This window comes from Aptenodytes patagonicus, chromosome W, assembly GCF_965638725.1.
Source record: "Aptenodytes patagonicus chromosome W, bAptPat1.pri.cur, whole genome shotgun sequence".
NCBI lineage: Eukaryota > Metazoa > Chordata > Aves > Sphenisciformes > Spheniscidae > Aptenodytes > Aptenodytes patagonicus.
The window spans coordinates 761,049-780,577 of record NC_134981.1 but is presented as its reverse complement, the minus strand read 5'-3'; the positions used below and the strand labels follow the sequence as shown (position 1 = coordinate 780,577).

At 43.3% G+C, this 19,529-nt stretch overlaps 1 protein-coding gene across 1 annotated transcript; it reads right to left on the bottom strand.

The window, feature by feature from the left end:
- Positions 1-263: 263 nt before the first annotated feature.
- Positions 264-19,259, bottom strand: LOC143171877 (ferrochelatase, mitochondrial). Its single transcript, XM_076361010.1, has 11 exons — positions 19,198-19,259; positions 16,773-16,878; positions 15,428-15,547; positions 14,901-15,049; positions 8,505-8,639; positions 7,878-7,984; positions 5,716-5,814; positions 4,814-4,921; positions 3,651-3,815; positions 3,158-3,217; positions 264-2,691 (listed from the first exon to the last, which is right to left on the bottom strand). Exons 1-11 carry the CDS (start codon positions 19,253-19,255, stop codon positions 2,557-2,559), a joined length of 1,242 nt encoding a protein of 413 aa, XP_076217125.1. The 5' UTR covers positions 19,256-19,259; the 3' UTR covers positions 264-2,556.
- Between the last annotated feature and the right edge of the window lie 270 nt (positions 19,260-19,529).

Below are 19,529 nucleotides of genomic sequence, written 5' to 3'. Positions count from 1 at the left end.
TAACCTTCACTTTCCAGCTTCAGCCACACTTCTAAATGTGCTGGTCACAACCTGGATTTGAAGGTCAATATACCCTTCAGCTGGTAAGAGAGAGGTATAAGTAGGAAGATTTTATAAAAACAGATTGTTTTCCACTGACCCGTAAGTGTCAAGCAGTGAAATGGGAACAGAGAAAGTTCTTTGTTCGACAAGAGACATAAGGCCAGTGTTCCCTTCCCAGACATATTGCAGACATTTTTATTCTTTTGACATTGATTCAAAGATTTTCCATGAAAATTCCACCCTTCCATACACACGTGATAACCCTGCCTACTCCAGCTGAGCAAGGGCAGGAATCAGCTTTGCGTTCCTTTTTCTGCGAAGGCAGCGAGCAGAGACCAAGAATGAAGCAAGACAGGGAGAACAGAAGCCCCGGCTTCTGGCTCCCTGCCACTGAAACAGGCACAGGTATGAAGGGTCAAGGAAGACTTCTTTCTGCTAAAGCAACAAGGGGCAGCAGTAATGTAGGAGGTTCTGGCACTGAAGGAATTTAAGTCTGTCTCACCATAATCACACTTGGAAGCTGCAGTATGGCAGTGGAGAGACGTCAATCAACTCTCAAGAGGTATAAGGCCACAGGCCCTAGTGAGGCTGTACAGTAGGATTTATATCGCTCCATGGCAGTACTTGGCCCACTGGCTGATTGACACAGCATCCGCTCATTCCTTTAGTATCCCATGTCTAATTCTTTCAACATAAAACAGAACAAGATAAACCCCTCTTATACCAACAGAGGCCTATTTTCTTTTTAAACAACCCTATCCTTGAAAGATCAGAGGTTCAAACTGTTCATGCCTCATAATTACATAAGCAAATAAAATTGTCTGAGCAGCATGGCATCTGCTTCTCAAACATCACGATTAGCTGAATCATCAGTTACAGAAAACAACCTGCATTGCCAAAGTACTAGCATTTCAGTGCTAATTACATAAAGTAAACATTTATACCCATGAAGTTGACAGCTAGACTAATACACTTATGGCTCAGTCCCACAGAACACTGTCACAGCTTTGCTCCTCCTTTGTCCCACCCAGGAGGAGAGGTCCCTGTGCAAGAGGACCACTGACTGAGGTGCTGCGGTACTTCTGCCCTGAACTACTTCAAGTGCCAAGCTCAGGCATGCTGTGCGGTGACCAGCCTTTCAGAAAAGCTCCCTCCTATCCCAAGACTAACCTGGACACCGGTCCCCGTGCTGATAGCGAGGGAATACTGCCCTAAAAAGGTTTTTCACTCTACAAAACTACCGCTACTTAGGAGTGGATTCAGCAGTCCTGATGCACCCAAACGCCTGCCAAAACAAGCAAGAAGTTTAGCTGGGTTATGAGTGCATACTCCTGGCCCACATTCAGTGCCGAAAATCTAACAGACAAAATTCAGCTTTCGACAAAGGTATGCATAAGCACACAGCTGTCAGCCTGCGGGGCTGCCTGCTCTCAGGCATCTGCAGTGTCAATTACTCCTGACTTATCATCTCAGTTTTAAATAACAACATCAATTAAGCTAGATCAATTGTACCTACGGAACTCCATAGGTATCCCACAAAAACCACAGCACTGTGGCACAGTAGAAAGCACAGAGCAGATCTATAAACCTTCTGGAGAGCAAGCCTGACTTCCTAAATTTACTTAACCAAACAGAGAAAGCCCTTTTTAATAATAATTTTTAAAAAGCCATTTTGCTTAAAAGATAAACCAACATGTTTCCATACATGCTCCTGATAGCTGCTAGATTTGAAACATACACAGTTTGTTTCAACTGAGCATGTTCTTCAGCATCACCCAAGCAGGCTTATTCCTTTCATTTTACGCTCTTCAAATGCAGAAGCTTTCCTGCAGATAATGAGAGTGTTTTTTCTAGAAAATGTAAACAAATCTGATGCATTCTACTATCCCAGCTAAGCTTTCACTGGAAGTTTCTGGCAGGAGAAAACAAAACAAAACAAAGCCTTATCTTCACGTTCTAAAAAAATATACACATTATTTAAAAAGCATTAGAAGTCACTTGATCTTCAAACCCATCTGAAAAATCACTCTCAGAAGAGACAATCGGTGACTGTGCTGGTTATATTCTACCTTAAGCATAAACAAAACAAGTAATTGTATGCTTGACCTGGAAAGCTGAAATTAATGCACTCATGACAAAACTGCATACAAATAAATCCCTGCATAGTAAACAGAAGCTAATTTGTAGAAAAGGTTTTTAAGTTTTTCAGTGCGTACTTACGGGCTCATGCTAAGTCCAATCAGAATCAGATGAAACGAGATCTTTTCACATCTCACAGGATAAACACCCTTATTTCCCTACTTCCTACAAACTCCTCTCAAACAAAGAAAACATAAGAAAAAAATAAAACAAAAAAGTCAAGTTCTCCTCACTGTTACATGAGGTTAACATCACAGACTACCAGCCTGGAAGTATGTAACAGAGGAGAGTTTGATCCAGCGGTTTCTTTCCCTTGCACTGCTTCACCAGGGCAATTTTCCTGTATAATCCAGCAGTGCTCTCCTAGACGACCCATCACAGCTGTTGATTAGTGAAGAAGGCTTTTGTCTCCCTGCAGACGGGATTTTCACAGAGCGGACAGCAGAGGGTTAACTGCCTAGAGCAGATTTCATTCGACTGGATATGCGAACAGACCAAGTCTGCCAGAGCCTGAAAGATAGTTAATTAAAAATCAGAAGTGAGCAAACCTATCTGCATAAAAAAAAAAAAAATGCTTTAACATGTCACACTGACTAGTGAGATTGCCAAATTGTGTATTCATCAGACTACACTTTTTAAGCACTACCCTCTTTACTTCAGGAGAAAATCCTGCTTTAAAACTGCATTGGCATAGTATCTTAAGAGAAATATTTCATTAAAAGATTACTACAAATGAATACAAGGTTTTTTTTCTTTTTTGTCAAACCAAACTTCTGAACTTTAAAAAAAAAAAAAAAACCACAAAACAAACACATGCTGTGGTAAAAGAAAACACTTTGTGGTATACAGATTAAGTACAGGGGGTTCCATTTTTGCTCTTACATTCAAAATACTTTAAAACTACAAGAAGCCATCCATAATCTAATAGGAAACACACAACTGCAAACTTTTACAACTATTGCAACAAAGAAGATACCTTGGAGAACAGTGGATTTCCATTAAGAGACTCTGCTCTTCTGATATTTTCAACTCCACACTGAATCAAAAATAAGGAGGAAAAAAGTTAAGTCTGCTAGATACTTCACTAGTTAGCCTTCAAAATCTTCCTTTCTACTTCATTCAGAAGTTGCCCCAAAATGACGGAATTAAATGCAGTACCGTGTTTTTCAATACAGCAAAAATAACTACGATGCAAAATTTCACTCTGCTGCCAAAAATTGATGATTCTTTTTCAGTAAGGATAGTAGTGGCTTAAAGAGTTAAATCTAGAAAGACAAATTCCCACCTGTTTTGCATTGCTAAAAATTAATTTGAGTTAAGCCAGTTTAGATTAATTTTCAATTTACAGAAAAATAAAATTTGCCCCAAATCATACTGCAAGAAGCATCTACAAAGCAAATTTCAAAACAGGAAAAGTAATTTCAGAGCACCACTTTCCAAACAGTTATAAAAACTATAAAACTATTCACCTCATTCGCTAAAACTTGAGCATACTCAATATCCAGTTCATAAAGTGTTTCAATGTGGTCACTTGTAAATGCTATTGGGACCAACAACATGTTCTTCTTTCCTCTTTGGCACAGTCCTTTAATGGCCTCATCTGTCTGTGGACCAAGCCAAGGCATTGGTCCAACCTGTAAGAAAAGGAGGAGGGAAATAAAGACAAAAAACCTCATTAAATCATTCTTACAAAGAACACCCATGTTTTCTTAAGCAGGACAACACAGACCAGATTATGTTTAAGATTGAGCCAGTTGTTTGTATTTCCCTGCTTTCGATAGTACCTCTCACTTTCTCCATTAAATCTTTTATGAAGACATACTGTCCCGTCACTTAAATCCCAAAGAAACAGAACCTGGCCTGGCCTAAATGAGACTCTCATTAAAATAAATGAAAATTTAAATACAGGTGTACTGTTTTCAGTTCAGTAACACCCTGACTACTACTGCACAGGGTTTACCTGCCTTTTAAAGAAGTTACCATTCTGTAACAAACTGTCCTTACCCCTTTACTATCCATGAAGTATTCAGTGCTGATGTACCATAATATGCAACTTTAAGAACGAGACAACAATGGCATGATACGTGTAATGCCCTTGAGACATCAGGTTACTTGTACTACATAATTCTGGTAAAACTTGTGTTCCTTGCTATTTGCAGTAGTAATAATAAGTACAAAGTAATGCAAGCAGTCTTTGTCAAGAATAATGAAGCCTGTTTGAATTAGGCTCGTATTATTATTAAGAATGCCTGTATCACAATAATGACTTCGGAAAAATTGCTCAGAGATCCTCAAAAAGCAACACCTTAAAAATCCAGTGAGTGCTTGATTCTTCCTTCTGACAAAGACAAATGTCAAACTAGATGTTATGAGATCATAGGTTTTCTAATGGACACATCAAAAAGCTACTTTAAAATGATGCAATATACAAAAAAGGTGAGAAACTGTGGATAAAGTATCTGGAAAGACTGAATTTGAGTAAAAGATGGGAATTCTGTTCTAGCAGAAATACTTGCGGAAAATGCGAAAAAGGCACAGAGGTTATGATCTTCTTAAGCTGGAAGATCATAAACTCCATCACCTGAAGAGCTTTACAGTGGCAGGTGGCTTTACAGCTTCCCTGAGCACATACCTTGGACTGCCACACAAGCCTGTAAGGGTTGGAGTAGTTCAGCTTCTCCATGACTCTCTGGACAGTAGCTCCCACTTCCTGAGGATACGGATCACCACGGTTCACTACCTTCAACACAAAAACACCAGACCTTTTTCTTCCGGTGAACGTGTTTGGGCAAAGACCACCTAAAGACTGGGAAAGGCAAGCACGCTGTGCGTGATGTGGCTACGCCCAGGATGGGCCGTATCAAGTGCCTAGCTCATCTGAAACAGGGAAGAAAAACTGCATTCTTGCCCAGAATGCATCATCATAGGTGCATGATGAATCTGCTTTACCAGAACATCTACTCCTCCTCCTTCGCATGATAAAAGATAAATTCTTCTATCATCATATATAGATATGGTTACATTTTGGTAACAGCACTGCATTTTTGAAAAATGATCCATGAGCCATTTCACTGCAGTTGCTGGTTGCTGACAGAGGATCAAGTCATTTATTGCAACCTTGCAAAGATTTTACTTACATTCCTTCAGGGAAAGTATTATTACTACTTTCTAGAGGTGAGAAAATAACCAAATTTTCCCCTCCATTACCATCTGGGTTTGAGCTGGCAAGTTCGTGAGACCATGAAAGCAGCCATACCGAGTCTAACCTAACCCAGCGCCCCATCTTCAATGTTGGCCAACAGTGCAGATCTGACTAAGCATGCAGGAGAGTAATCACAGCTCATGTGCCTCGCCTTCAGCTCTGCATCAGGCGTCCAGCTGCAACTCACTGACTCACCTTTATATTTCTCTTTTATATTTGCCTTCCACAACTGTGGCCCTACCCCATGGGTGCGCAAGCCGCACACCTTTCCATTCAGCCCAGCCAGTATGACTCTGGTCTAACAATGACAGAAACGACCTGCTGTAACTCACAGACATGGGCAGCGAGTGAGCCGAGAAGAGGATGATGACATCTTTCCTTTTGTCAGGTGGAAACAGGTTCAGTTCCTTCTGTATGTGATCGGTGAAGCACTGTTCAGAAAAAAAAAAAAAGCAAAGACCTGAATCAGAAACACTGAGAGGCATTATGTGATCTCAAATGACCCGAGACAGGCAGCTTCGATGCTCCAGGCTGCCTTAAGAACTTCAAAATTCCCTTCGGTACACGTGGGGCAATAGCGAGAGACAGCACGTATTACATACTGTCAAGTCTACAGCATCACACAGTGCCCAGTCCCAACACACCAAGGGCAAAGGCCCCCGTGAACTTTTGATCATCCCAATGGTTTTAAGATGCTGGTAACAAACTGAAAGAACATAGCCAATTTAACCCAACTCTCCTCTACTGCCCCTGAAAAGCAGTTCCCTGGCCAAAGAGGGCACATATGTACAGCTGCTAGGGCAGGGACAGAGAAATGGTGAATGGGCAGAGCACAACCATCCTCTCTTAACTGCCCCATTACACTCAGACTAAATTAGAGCACATACACATGGCATCAGAGAAGTGTCCCCTAATGGTCTGTTGAGGCAAGTTTGAGATAACTGTATTCAACTGTATTCAGAGACCTCCACCTTGAGCGCAGCTGATGGGAGAGAACATGGGAGAGATGGACACCTCTGCCCATCAACACCTGAAATGTTCTTAGTACTACACAAAAAAGCAGGGAAACACCTCTGATTCTTCACTCCCACCTCCAGCATTTGAACTGAGCGCCATGACACTGCATACACACAGCTAGGCTCAGGGAGCATACAGAGAGAAAAGAAGCTGCTATCACTGCTGGCGTATGGTGCTGCAGGAGCATGAAACAACTCCGTCTGCATGCTCTTCTCTCTTAGATATTTTACAGTGAAAAACAGATCAGAAATCTTAAAAAAAATTAACTTCCATTTCAACTTTATAATCAGGGGCTGAGCCAGCCCTTTCAATTACAGCCTCCCTGGGCTTAAGGAAACGCACGTTGGTGAGCTTATTGGGGAAGAAAAAAAAAAAATAAAAAAAAAAGGGTTATATGTACTCTGTCTAATAGAAACCATTTTGCAGGTTCCCTGAAGATATGAAAGGTTCCTAAACTCTGCTGAGGTGTTTCACTGAAGGCAAGGAGAATACATACTGAAGGCATGGAGAGTGCATAATAACAATGGCACGTCCCAGGACAGCATCACGCTCAGGCAGCTTGTCAGTGGAATGTCACACAGTGTGGGCAGTTCCACCTTGCCTTCCTTCAGTCATTTTTATCATCTGTTCAGCACACCACAAAAACTGCAAAACCCAAACTAGAGGAGAAGCTCCCCAAAGATAAAAATGCCATTTTCTCTGAAAAGGAAGGAGTAAGAAGGTTTCCCTTAATTGCTCCTGCCACAGCTAGTGCTGTGCCTAGAATTACTTCTTTGCTGCCGGATGAGAATCTGACAAACCGACATGATCTGTATGTGTGTTGACCATAGACCTGCTCTGAGCAGGAATTTGGACTAATGACCTCTAGAGGTCCCTTCCAGCTAACACTGTTATGTTAATATGACTATGCTTTTAAAAGAAGATGTGCATGGTGGTCACTTTCACACATTATCATGCCAAAACATCTGGCATGAAATAACCATCCCTCTCCTGTAATTTCATACATAGTAGACAAGACACATTTCATTACCATAACTAAAATATACCCTCAAATTGAAGAGTTCCTTTCATTCTTCTCAAGTTTTTTTTTTTTTTAAAGAATATATATAAACACAGCCTAAATCAGCAAATAGGTTTATCTTCTTTTAGTACATTCTATAGCTAAAAATCTTGTAAGCTTTGTTACAAGCTAAGACTTGATCTAAGTGAAGTGTTTCCTCAGAATGTTTCTGTTGCTTAACATTATACTGTGTTTTTCCTGGTAGCAAATGTTTCTAAAAAGGAAACTCAATAAACATCTGTATTTACTTAGTTCTTTGTTGTTTTAAAGTCAGCTGGCAATGCAGAGTTACCAAGTTTCTCCTACATCAACCAAAGAAAACCGCAGGGAACGCCAATTTGATAACATACCAGACCTGCTCAGTTCACACCTCTCATTCTGACTGCTAATTTCAAAGGCTGTCATACAAATCCATACCTGAATAAGAAGGGGATGTGTGGGCCATCTGTCAATTATACTCCACTTCATCTTCGGCTTCTCCCCTTTTTTATTATAGTAGCGATAAATGGCATTTAAACTGCTTCCTGAAATGCAGAGAATTAAGAACCTAAGTTCAGCCAAGGCATTAGCAACTTGTCAGATGAGAACAGTTTTGTAGCAAGGTATTATAATATTTGAAATATGCTACATATTTAAAATGCAACCGTAAATCAGAACTGAGAGCCTCAGATGGGAACAATTATATCAAAGTTCATACAACGTACCAGCCAAGAACAATTTGCTAAGCCATTCTTTGATTGAAGAACAATTATTGCTCTAGTTTCCACGAAGAAAGCTTACTCAGTCATGTTCCTGAGCCTTCAGTTTATGTTATCTCTCGGTAACAATGGTAACATAAAGCTATCCTGAGTTAAGAAGTTTCCACCTAAAATTCAGAATTATAGTAAATACAGAGGACCTCAAGTTGGCAATGAAGCCAACAGGAAGGGCCACCTTGAGGAAGACAGGACAGCTTGTGCTGACACTTTGCACACTCCCTCAAGGCTCACGGACACGTGCCTACATTAGCCTCTGTCTGTGCTCTGCTCCTGCACAGACGCTCACCTGTGGTAGAACAACTGTACTGTGGGTACTGCGTGAAAGCGATAGCCCTTTCAATGCCATCTTTCTCCATCTCTTCAATTGCTTCTTCTGTCAGAGGATGGACGTACCGGAAGCCAATGTAGTATTTGTGAGGTGCTGCCAGCCAAAGCACAGGAAAAGAAATTCCAGAAAAGACACAAGAACTCTCAATAACACGTCATTAATAAGTACAAAGTACACAATTAGACAGACTGAAACTTTGAAATAAACTTGTTGATAATTTTCTGGCTACTTTTCTAAACCACTGTCATATAAACACATCTTTCTTTGGCCAAGTATTTTTCTGGTAACTCACTTTGCTGTTATTAGAATTTAAAAGTGATTTATACTATTGTTTGCTTCTGCAGGAAGCATCATTCTTCTGCTTTTACTTAGTTTAGCAGCGGCATGGTTTCCAGACTGTACAGAGCTGGGCAAGTTCTGATTTAAAGGATGTATTGGTAAAAAAGTGTCACTACGAGATGTTAAATGAACACTACTATGCCCTAACACAGACCACAGTTACAGACGTGCTATGGGCTTCCTAACAGCACAGCTCAACTTGCTTACTGAAAACAGAAGTCAGATGTTTTAAATACACCAATGTAATGAAAATGCCAAAACCTTAGGAAAGACAAGACTTTATTCATTCTGCCATACAAAAGGAAACGCACTGCTTAAGTGCTTTGCATATTCCAGGACATTTTATTTACCTAAACTTTCAAATATAATTGGGCTGCAATTTTGTGTGCCAGCACTCAGATATTCTGCTCTACAGGGATCAGCTTCAAACAGGAAAAGGCCCTGCACCTTATAGACATTAGCTGCCTATAAGACATTTCAGGAAATTCAGATAATTTTATCCCTTTCATGCTCCAGGTACCAATAGCGGAGTCATCAAAACAGGATGCCTTCAGTGCATGAAGGATTTATATGCTTTGCTGGATCAGGCCTTCAGTCCCAGCACTGCAGGGGCGTTCAGGCAGAATTCCCAGGTACCTACGGTTTGCTCCACATGCCCTCCCTTCCTTGCCCTCTAATTCCTATTTCAGCTTCAGCAAAGACCTGGCTCCCTTACATTTCCCTCACCTACTCTATCTTTTCCTTCATCATTTTATGCAGATGTAGTTCTATTTCACTTCTTTCCACTTCCTTGCCTGCAGTTAACCACATTAAAAAACAAAGCTAAAAACAAGACAACGTGGAACCATCGTTTGATGCAACTGCTCTGGTCACCCTCCTTGCAAGAGAAGATGCCTTCCCCCACCCTGGTAAGTCTGCTCCATTTGCACATAAACCCCCAAGGACCCAGACTGTTGTGTGGGGCACGAGATTGGTGGTACTGAATAAGTGACACATGTTCTTTCGTTGTGGTTTCTGGGTGTTTTTCATAGAAATCTTCATGCCTTTAAACACTTTACTTTGGAGGCAACATTATTGTCTCCAAGGACAACATTTTAGGTTTTTCCATTTTTCATCTCTAATCTTTTGGGTGTTGGCTTCAAGGTTTGGGGATTATGGTTTGGTTAGGGGAAGGGAGGGCAGCTTTCTTGTTTTATTTTGGGGGTTTTTTTTGGTTTTGGGTTTTTTTTTTTTAAGTAGAGGACAGAGGTTCTTAGGAGAACAAAAGCAAAGTTTCTTTTTCAGTGTTTCCGGGTCACTAGCTCTGAAATAACATTTAACAGGTTTCTGAAGGAAGCAGATGTCCCATGCTTGGTCTCCACTCCATACATTTATACAGGATTCAGAAAACAGGTTTAGTCAGCCCCAGTTCTCTGCAGGAGGCAAGAGAGCTCCCAGCTGGGAGCAGTAGCAAATAATGACCCAACTTCAGGAGCCCCAGGAGCCAGTAGCCTCATTAACATTTTTAAATGGCATTAAAAAAAAAAAAAGTCTGACTAACCAGAGCAAAGACAGTAGGAATTTAACCGGGAAAGGACATACTGGGAAAAAACATGGCCAACTTGGAAACTTCTTGCAATACTCTCGCAGTATTATGTTTTGTCCTGGATCAAAGGCAGCAAAGGAGATATTTTCATGTCTGTGTACATATTCATTTTGTTGTTACAGTTAGAGTCAAAACTACTGGAAATAGAGTGACATCTCCTTCCACAAAGACCTGCTGATCTAAATAAACAACATGGCCCCCTCATCCTGTGAGCTTTCATTCTGCTGACAAGGGACTCTCAGCTAAAATACAGCTTGTAAGAAATACTAAGAAACATTATAATTAAAAACAATTAAAAAAAAAAATCAAGATGTGCCTTCTTAAAATATAATTACCATTGCAAGACATTAGCCTATTTGATGTCAGCACTAAAAAAAAAAAATCCCAACAATAGAAATGGATTTTCCTATCACCATGTTTGTGTGATTTATTCTTACAGACTACTGAGCCTACCCAACACCACCCATTCAGACAAAAGAACTCTTGTTCATTTTCAGACAGCTGCCTGTAACAATAAAGCTTCATTTTAAAATTATATTGTTCCCAGATGATGTGGGTGAGGCTCTTTATTTACTACTTTATATTAGTCCCATTGCCGAAGTGTAACATGTCAAATATATACAAGTCAGTAAATCAGTAGATGGATTAACTTACACAGGAGGGAATTTCACAGGTGGTTATTGATACTGTCTAACATGAGCTCTTCACCAACTGCAAATACACAACAACTATAAACTCTATGCCCAAAAGTCCAGATCAAGGTAAAATGAGTATGCAAAGTATTTCTTCTTTGCCATGTGTTTGAAGTCTTACCACCACAACTGTGAGTTACTCATTAACAGGGCTCAGTGCTCCCAAAGTGCTACCTGTGAGCACACAATATTCAGAAATGCATAGCTCAGTCTGGAAGCACACCCAACTGTTTCAAGCTATTCTGAAGCAACAGAGTACTCTGTATTGCTGCAAGATTACCCAAAATGCTTAAAGAAATGGTTAGCACTCAATTAAATTGTTAGCAATGGTTAGCACGTTCAGTTTTTAAAACTGCAGCTACTGTTAAGTAAAAAAGGTCTCTAAACGACTTATCAGGTGTAAGAACTGCACAGAGGCAGGCGTGACTTCACAAAAAGTGGTCACCAAACAAAAGCAAGCAGGAGTGGTACGCTGAGAAAAGCAGATAAACTTTCTAAGCTTTATCTTCAGAACCTGTTGCAAGCCTGAACCTTCAGGGGCTACTGCTGCTAAAAACGCTACTGCCTTGGATGCTGCATCCCAGTGCGGTTTTGGCTTCAGGCTTTGACTATACTTGCAGGGACCACAGCTGGAATTAAGCTAGAGAGTAGCATCTGCGGAGAAAAGGATCGAACATCACCCAAATGAAGGTATCAGTGACATGTTACACGCTGAACAAATGAAATAAATTTGGTTCTAGCCTTCCAAGAGCATTACTTTTCACCTTCCAGAGCCTTTTACCAATCTTCTACCTTTAGCCCTTTTCTACCCAAGTCTGAAGCAGGTGCCACAAAGAACTACAAAATAGCTAGAAACCAAACAACGTGTATTGTCAAACATGGAGGGGGATTCCCTGACACACCAGCATCACATCAGCAAAGGTCACGGAAACTGAAGGGAGAAGGCGGCTTGCAGCACCACGCGTTGTAAAGCTGCTGAGCTGAAGAGAATGGAGAGCTCTCCTCTTTGGCTTCTCTTACTCCAGCAGTTTTTCTATTAAAAATGTTTAGTGTTCCTATTGGAGTGGCAGGATGAGAAGTATTATCTGTAACTAACACATCAGTGAGGAATTCAGCGGGCAGCTTAGTGATCTCGTTAATTCCTTCTACTCACAAAGGTAGTCTGCTGCTTCAAGACAAAAAGTATAATGCAGAGAAGTACCTTATTGGAACAAAGGTGACCCCCAGACAGGTCATTTCAGACAGACCAACCATCACGTTACTGTTTCTCCTGGCTTTTGTCAAAGCAGTGGTGATTCACTGTCCTTTTCTGTCTGTCCCATGAGAGGCAAGACACAGAAGATGGCCATCACCTTTGAGCTGCTACGTGAATGTGGAAGTTTAATTTCTAGTGCTGCCACTCACGTTTATTAACCACGGTTTTAATGTCACACAGCAAGAAACTGTAGCGTAAAAGGTACTGTAAGCAAATGACCTATCACCTTCAGCAAGCAGCAGAAGAGAAACAGACTTCTAGTTCATCACAGCTGCTAACTGCACAACAATACAAGCTGAAGTCAAATTCAACTAACAACCAATTTGAAAGCAGTTTAGCTAAACTAGTGCAAATTCACCATGAAAGCACTTAACCTGGGTGAAAAAAGACTCATCTATCAATTTGGCTGGAGGTTTTAGGAGAGAGATTGAACATGGCTGAATCATAGCAAATTAACATTATGCAAATGACCGTAGTTGTCTGTGTTTGCACACCTAGCCCATTGCAATTGCATGGTAAAACATGTTAGCTGAAGCCCTTAGTAAAGGGACATTCACAGAAGTGTCTGCACCCATTTCCCATCACACTAGTGCTACCAGGTAGCTTGGCACAGGGTAATCCATACAAGTCACGGCTCCTTGCTGTGAGGGAGCAAGGTTCAGAGAGATTCTGTGACCCGGAGAGAGGGGAGGGAGGTTGTATTCACCTTTCAAGTTTTCTTGTCATCAAGGAAGGACTGGCAAAGACAGAATCTACTTCCACCCAAGCCAAACCGTTAGGCCTTATCTTCTGCTTATGTCCTCGGGTGGGGCTCACTGCTATCACTCAACCAAGCCCTGCAATGCTCGTCTATGAAACCTTGTCTTTTCTTCCAACTGCCCTCCTCTTCAGTCCTGAAATCAGGCCTAATTGGTGTGTGTTCTTTTATCCATTATTAATAGTTACAGGTTCAGACAAAGTTTTAAAGGCTCTGGATACATCCAAGCAATAATTGCAGAGGGACATTTCAGAGGAACAAAAGACACCTGCGGCTTTGGAGAACTGTCAGACTCCCGACACACTCCCATGCAGTTAGCTATTCTTTAGGCTCAGGCTGGCACAACAAAGGCAGATACAAAAGGCTTTATAGCGTTAAGTTCTGGCCTCAGAGCTGTTCCACATCAGACAGTCCCTGCACAGCATCTCGGCCGAGCCAGCCCTGAACAGGGAAGGGCACTTGCAGGAAGCAGCAGGAGCAGGGAACGCTGCACTGTCCTCTGCGCCCTAACTGCTGGCTGCTGTGAGTGTGCAGCAGCTGAATGACACCATCCTGCAGTTAGCTACAAGGAGCAGCCATGAGAAGGTGGCCGTGCATTTTACAGCAGGAGATCCTACCCCCCTGTGAAACTCAATAGCACCAGTGTGCAGAACATGAACAACCAGGAAACCCTAGATCAACAGGCATTTTTTACTCTGTGTGTGCACGCACATGCGCAGCCTAAGAGGAGCGTCGTTCTCCCACACTACCTCTTCATAAAAGATAAGAGAATTACATGAGATTATACTGCCACTGCCTATGGTCACAAATCTCCACCTCATTTATGCTACTGCAAATCCCACTCTGAACACCCTTCTCCCATGCCTGCCTTATTTGTTCACATGAAATACATTCCCCTTTCTTATCATCTAAGGCTCAACCACTTGTCTTCAGTGTAAACTTCTTCAAGCTCAAGCAGGGCTTGCAGGGCAAGGTATGACACCTTGCAGTCGTACACACCAACGGAGACTCCTGTTACCTAGCTTTAGCCATCTGAAAATAAGATACTATGTCTACCATATCCATCTAGATTTCTTCCCATAATCAAAGGGGAGAGATAAGTGTACCTTTAGAGGGTGACACCCCCCATCTTTGATAATGACCTTAGGACAAACTGAATCACTTTCTCTTCAAGCCCTACTCTCTCTCGATGAAAGAGGGAGCAGAGACCACCAGTTTAGGCCAGATGCCCAACTTCCTGATGGCCGAAGTTATGCAAGATGAAACATGCCAAAAGCATCTAAGGGTGGACATACGCAGGGCAGCTTTTAAGCTTGGGCACAGAGGTGGCAGCTGGACCACAGCACATACTGGATCCAGCCTAAGAAGGTGGGTAAATGTTTGGTTGTTGGCTTTTGGAACTACACTGTTACTGCAGGTTGAATATGTACCGACAGTACTCTCCAAAATCAAAGCCATTCTCCAATGCAGCCACAGAAGTGACCACTGCACAAAAATATATTTGCATGTGATATATAATATATTTGCATGGGAACCCTGTGCTTTTGCATATGCCGAATTTTTAACGAATAATAACCTCTGTAATATCTTTGTTATGATTTCCTAGCAGGACTGAGAACACTGTTCACACTCACAATAGAAATCAAGAAGCAAAACCTGCTTTACAAGCGTATACTTTCAACACATGAGACAAAAGAAACTTTTAACAAGCACAGTAAAGAAGTACCAGTGCGAGGCGACATGCTGTCCAGCAGTTTCACCATGCCTTCTCCCTGCACCGCTGTCCACTTCTTGATTGGTGATCCACCTCCAATCCTGCTGTACTGCTCCTGGATTTTCGGTGTGCGACGTTTGGCAATGAATGGTGCTAATTTACTAAAGCATTCAAAAGGTACACATATTAATATCATAACCCAAATCACTACCCCTTTCCCCAAATCTCTCCGCTGCAGTGGGTTTCCCTGGCAATCTCCCCTAATTATAGCAAACCAGCACTGCATGGCTTGTTTATTGTTATATTCCATCACCCTTCCCAAACTTACTAGGTGACAGGAAACCACAATTTGTGATTAGAATTAGATCTTGGCACATCTATTTCCAGAGAATTGTAACACTGTTTCTTGCACTGTCCAGTCCCAAGATGAAACAGTCTTAAGAAATACTGATATACACAGAAGTTAAATGTCTGAGCCTACAGCTAAGGCAGCAACACCCAACCCTGACTGTAACACAGGATTTCACAGTGTTTCTCACTTTTGAGCTGGAAGCGTCATTAGATCTCTGTCCAGGAAGAGACGAAGTAAGAAATCATGCACATCATCCAGCCGTTCTGGGCCTCCCATGTTTAACATCAAGATTCCTGTTTTAGGTTTCCTATGGAAGCAAGAGATATTTCAAATCCTAGTGACCTACTGCTTTTTTTATTATTACAAAACAATCAGCTTATCCTTCTGCATTTGTCTCTTGCAAAAGCAGCATCCTATTTAGAAGCTCATCCTGCTTATGTAAAAATATGAACTACAAGTATGAATAGTCAGAGAACAAGTATTTACATGATCTTTACTTTTTTTAAAAAAGTAATCACTTTGCAACACAGAGTTTAACCGGAAATATACTGAGAAGTTATCTCGCAGCTGAAGGCTGTAAGGGAGGTTATAAAACAGGGTCTAAGGAACTACCTCAGCTGAACGCCAGCTGTGGATTCCAACCAAACCAAGCAGCAGCTTCCATAGAAAACAAATGAGCTACCCACACAGGTCTTTGTCTTCATTACTTTGGAGACACGTCATCTCCCGAAGCAGTGAAAGCAGCAAAGAGCCATTCTACACATAAAATAAGTGCAGGGTTGGTTTTGGTTGGGTTGTTGGGTTTTTTCCCCACAATGGGTTTTCTATCCAGGTGCAGGTCGAGTACACTGTTCTAAGGATAACGTCCCTCCCAGCAGAGCAGAGCAGAGCAGACGGTAGTATCAGCTTTTACAGAAACGGCTGCTGATCACAACTCTCACCCAAGAGGTGGATTTCCCCATCAAATCGTTTCCTCTGCCTGAGGGAGCTCAGTGACCAGGATGTCTCGCCTCCTGAGCGGACGGAGCCGAGGTTGCACAGGGAGTTTTGCTCTCCTCTTGTTAAAGCCAGAGTCTTACAAAGGGGCACTGAGAGGAGCCTAGGCCTGCCCCGATGGGTCGGGACCTCAGTTTCCATTCCCTTCCTCCTGGAGCATCTATCAGGAGGTTGCTGAATAAAACCCAGGAAGCAGGAACCAGAACCTCAAATAATAATAATATCCTACTGTTTGTTCTTCCATGGCTTCTGCACTGCCTCAGGCCTTACCGTGGGCCACTGCCTCACTGTATTCTGCAGAGAACAAGGCAGGCAATCCTTGCCCCACAGAACTGTGAAAACAAGAGGCTCAGTGAATGCAGCCAGCCAGGTAAAACCAGTTACACACGCACAAAAAACCTAGATCAAGCCCTGTGACTGCCACGTTTTACTACATAACCAGCTTTGCTATGTGAGCAAAGCAGCATACCATATCAGAGAGAGAAAAAGGGCAACAGCAGCAGGTCACACCCACCCAGACCTCACTGCAAACTTACCGCACTTCTGGCTCAATTTGAGGTTTTGTGCTTTCTGTCACTGCCGCTGCAGTTGCCTGACCTCTCCATCGTACCGGGACCCTCAGTTGACTGCTGCTTTTTACAACTGGAAGAAAGATAAGAGCACATTGATAACTTTGCACCGGGCTGAGGGGCCTCTTTACCAGGTAGGCACTAATCCCTCAGCAGCTACATAAACACACTTGGCAGTATTGCGCTGCTTGGCATTTTCTCCCGTAAGCTCCAGGTCCTGGAATCAAAGAGAGTCATGAAATTGCAAGCTTCTGCCTTTCTTTAAACACTCTGTATACTCACAGCTTTTCAGATACCAGGCAGTAACCTAAAACCAAACAAAAGCCTCACTAATCTTTAAGCTCCAATCGTAAGTCCAAAATAACTGGTGACAACACAAGAGAAACTACACAGGGCTGACACACTGAGGAAGTAAGCACGTCAAGCTACGTAACTCCTCGTGGTACAGACGTACCTGGGCTAACTCTAGACAAGCAAAGTATTTCTACACCACCTCTACAATGTAGGTTAGACATTTGTTAATTTAGGGTCCCCAGCAAACTTCAGCAACGCAGGTCAGCACCTGAAAGCCGTAAGCACACAGCTCCTTAGTTTGACCCTGTGTCGGGTACACTGAGCAGCAATACTTAGCAATACTTTACTTTAGAAGTAAAGTCTTTCCACATGCTGGTTACAGCCTGCTTTTTCAAAAGCACGCTTTGTTTTCCTCAAGAGTTCATAGCCATTACATGATATTTTTTGGTGCAACAATAGTGTCAATTGCCCAAGATGAAAAAAATTGTTAAATTCTGCATCCCCGGCTCTCCAGCAATCGTTTGGTGCGACACCTCCCTCGTCAGACTGCAGGAGTTCCAGCAGCAATTGAGCCCCAATAGCACAGACCTCCACAGCAGCCGATCTACCTGCTGAGAAGAGCATCTTACAGTTCACAGGTCCCTAATAACATCCTGAACAGATGCTGAATGCCCTCAAAACCTGCTGAAATCAATGACAGCAAAAGGCATCTTGCAAATCCAGCTTCTTACACAGGATTAAGAGTGTGTAGCTGTGGATGCCTGTGTCTGCAGTGACATAAAAGGCTGCAAACTAAAGAACTTCAATTCAAGCATTGCTGATGCCTGAAAGACTCTTTTAAAATATTTATATTCTTCTTCCAGTTCTTCAGTTATTACTTTTTGAAGCACTGACACTCTATGTTAATTATATAGAACAATAAAAAGAGAAGTTTCAATGGCTGTATTGATCCTTCTGCGCTGTAAATAAATACTGGAAAGCATTTGTTTTGCTTAAGGTGAGGTTTGGGCACATTTCTATCTGCACCATAAAGCACATGACGCAGAACGCACAGGATGTGCAATGACGATGATTCCAGCTTGATGGAACATTGATAAATGTGTTCTTTTATAAGTTTTAGAAACGGCATTATCGTATTAGCCTCTGGAGCCAAGGCCCGACAAAACTGGCCCCTGGCGCGTGCCCGCACTTCCACGGGTCTCAGGGTAATTTAAGCACACCAGTGCCTCTCGGTAGGTACGTGAAGTTACTCCACCGTTACAGCAGTAACCGGGTAATGCGTGACATTTACAAAGAGTAAGGAAAAGAGCTCCTGCTGAAGAGCACACGCAACTGACTGCATATTGTAAAAACCGCAATTCATACCTATATGTAGACAACATATATAATACACATTTGTAACATTAGGCTAGCTGTGAAACTGACTTGCAACTGTATTTATTACTCACACCTCCTCACCACACCTGGCCTTATTTTGAAAACGCAACCCGTGAATTGTTAAACAAGGACGATTTTTACACAAACACTTTCTAAAAAGGAAAGTGCCTCATTTAAAATGAAACTCCGGGGGGGGGGGGGGGGGGGGAGAAAAAACCAAACCAAACAATGAAGAAGGGAGCCCGACAGCAGCAAACGACAAATTTCTCTCAGGTGAAAAAATCCCAAGCCTCACAGCCCTCCGTTCATTCAGAGGAAAAACCATCGTGAGCCCGCCCGGCGCTACCCACGCGCTCCGATCGCTCAGCCGCACTTTCTGTAAGGTCTCTGCAGCGCGGCGACGCGACCCCCGGGGCAGAGGCAGCCCCTCAGCGCCGGCGGAGCCCCACCGCGCCCGGCCTCCGCCGCCCGCTGCTGGCCGGCCCCGCCGCCCGCAGGCTCCAGCCCGGGTCACGGCGCGGGGATCGGAGGCCCCGGCTCTGCCGGCAGCGTTACGCAAAGGCACCTCGCGAGCGTTGTGTAACGCGGTCCGCGGCGGTGCCGCTGCCCTCCCGCCCTCGCAGCCCCCGCGGCGAGGCCGGCAGCCCTCAGCGTCCCCCGTGTGTCCCCCCCCCCCCAGCCCTCCGTTCCCGCCGGTTGCAGACGGCGCCCACTGACTCACGATAACGCGCCGCCCGTCCGGCAGCGGCGGCGGCCATCTTGGCGGCGGCCGCCTGCATTCCCTCAGACGGCCCCGCCACCGCCACCGTCGCCTCCGCCGCCGCCCCCCCGGCACCGCCCCCGGGCGGGGGGCGGTGCCGGGGGGGCGGCGGCGGAGGCGACGGGGCCGGGGCAGACCCGGGTGTCCTTCAGGCTGTTCTGGCCCGGCTGTCCTCCACAGCCCCCGTGCGACCGTTACCACCGACCGAGGGCTCAGAAATGAGAGATGAAGCACCCCATGATCCAAACAAACAAAAGACCCCAATATCTGATTTTTCGAGGCTAAACTAATAA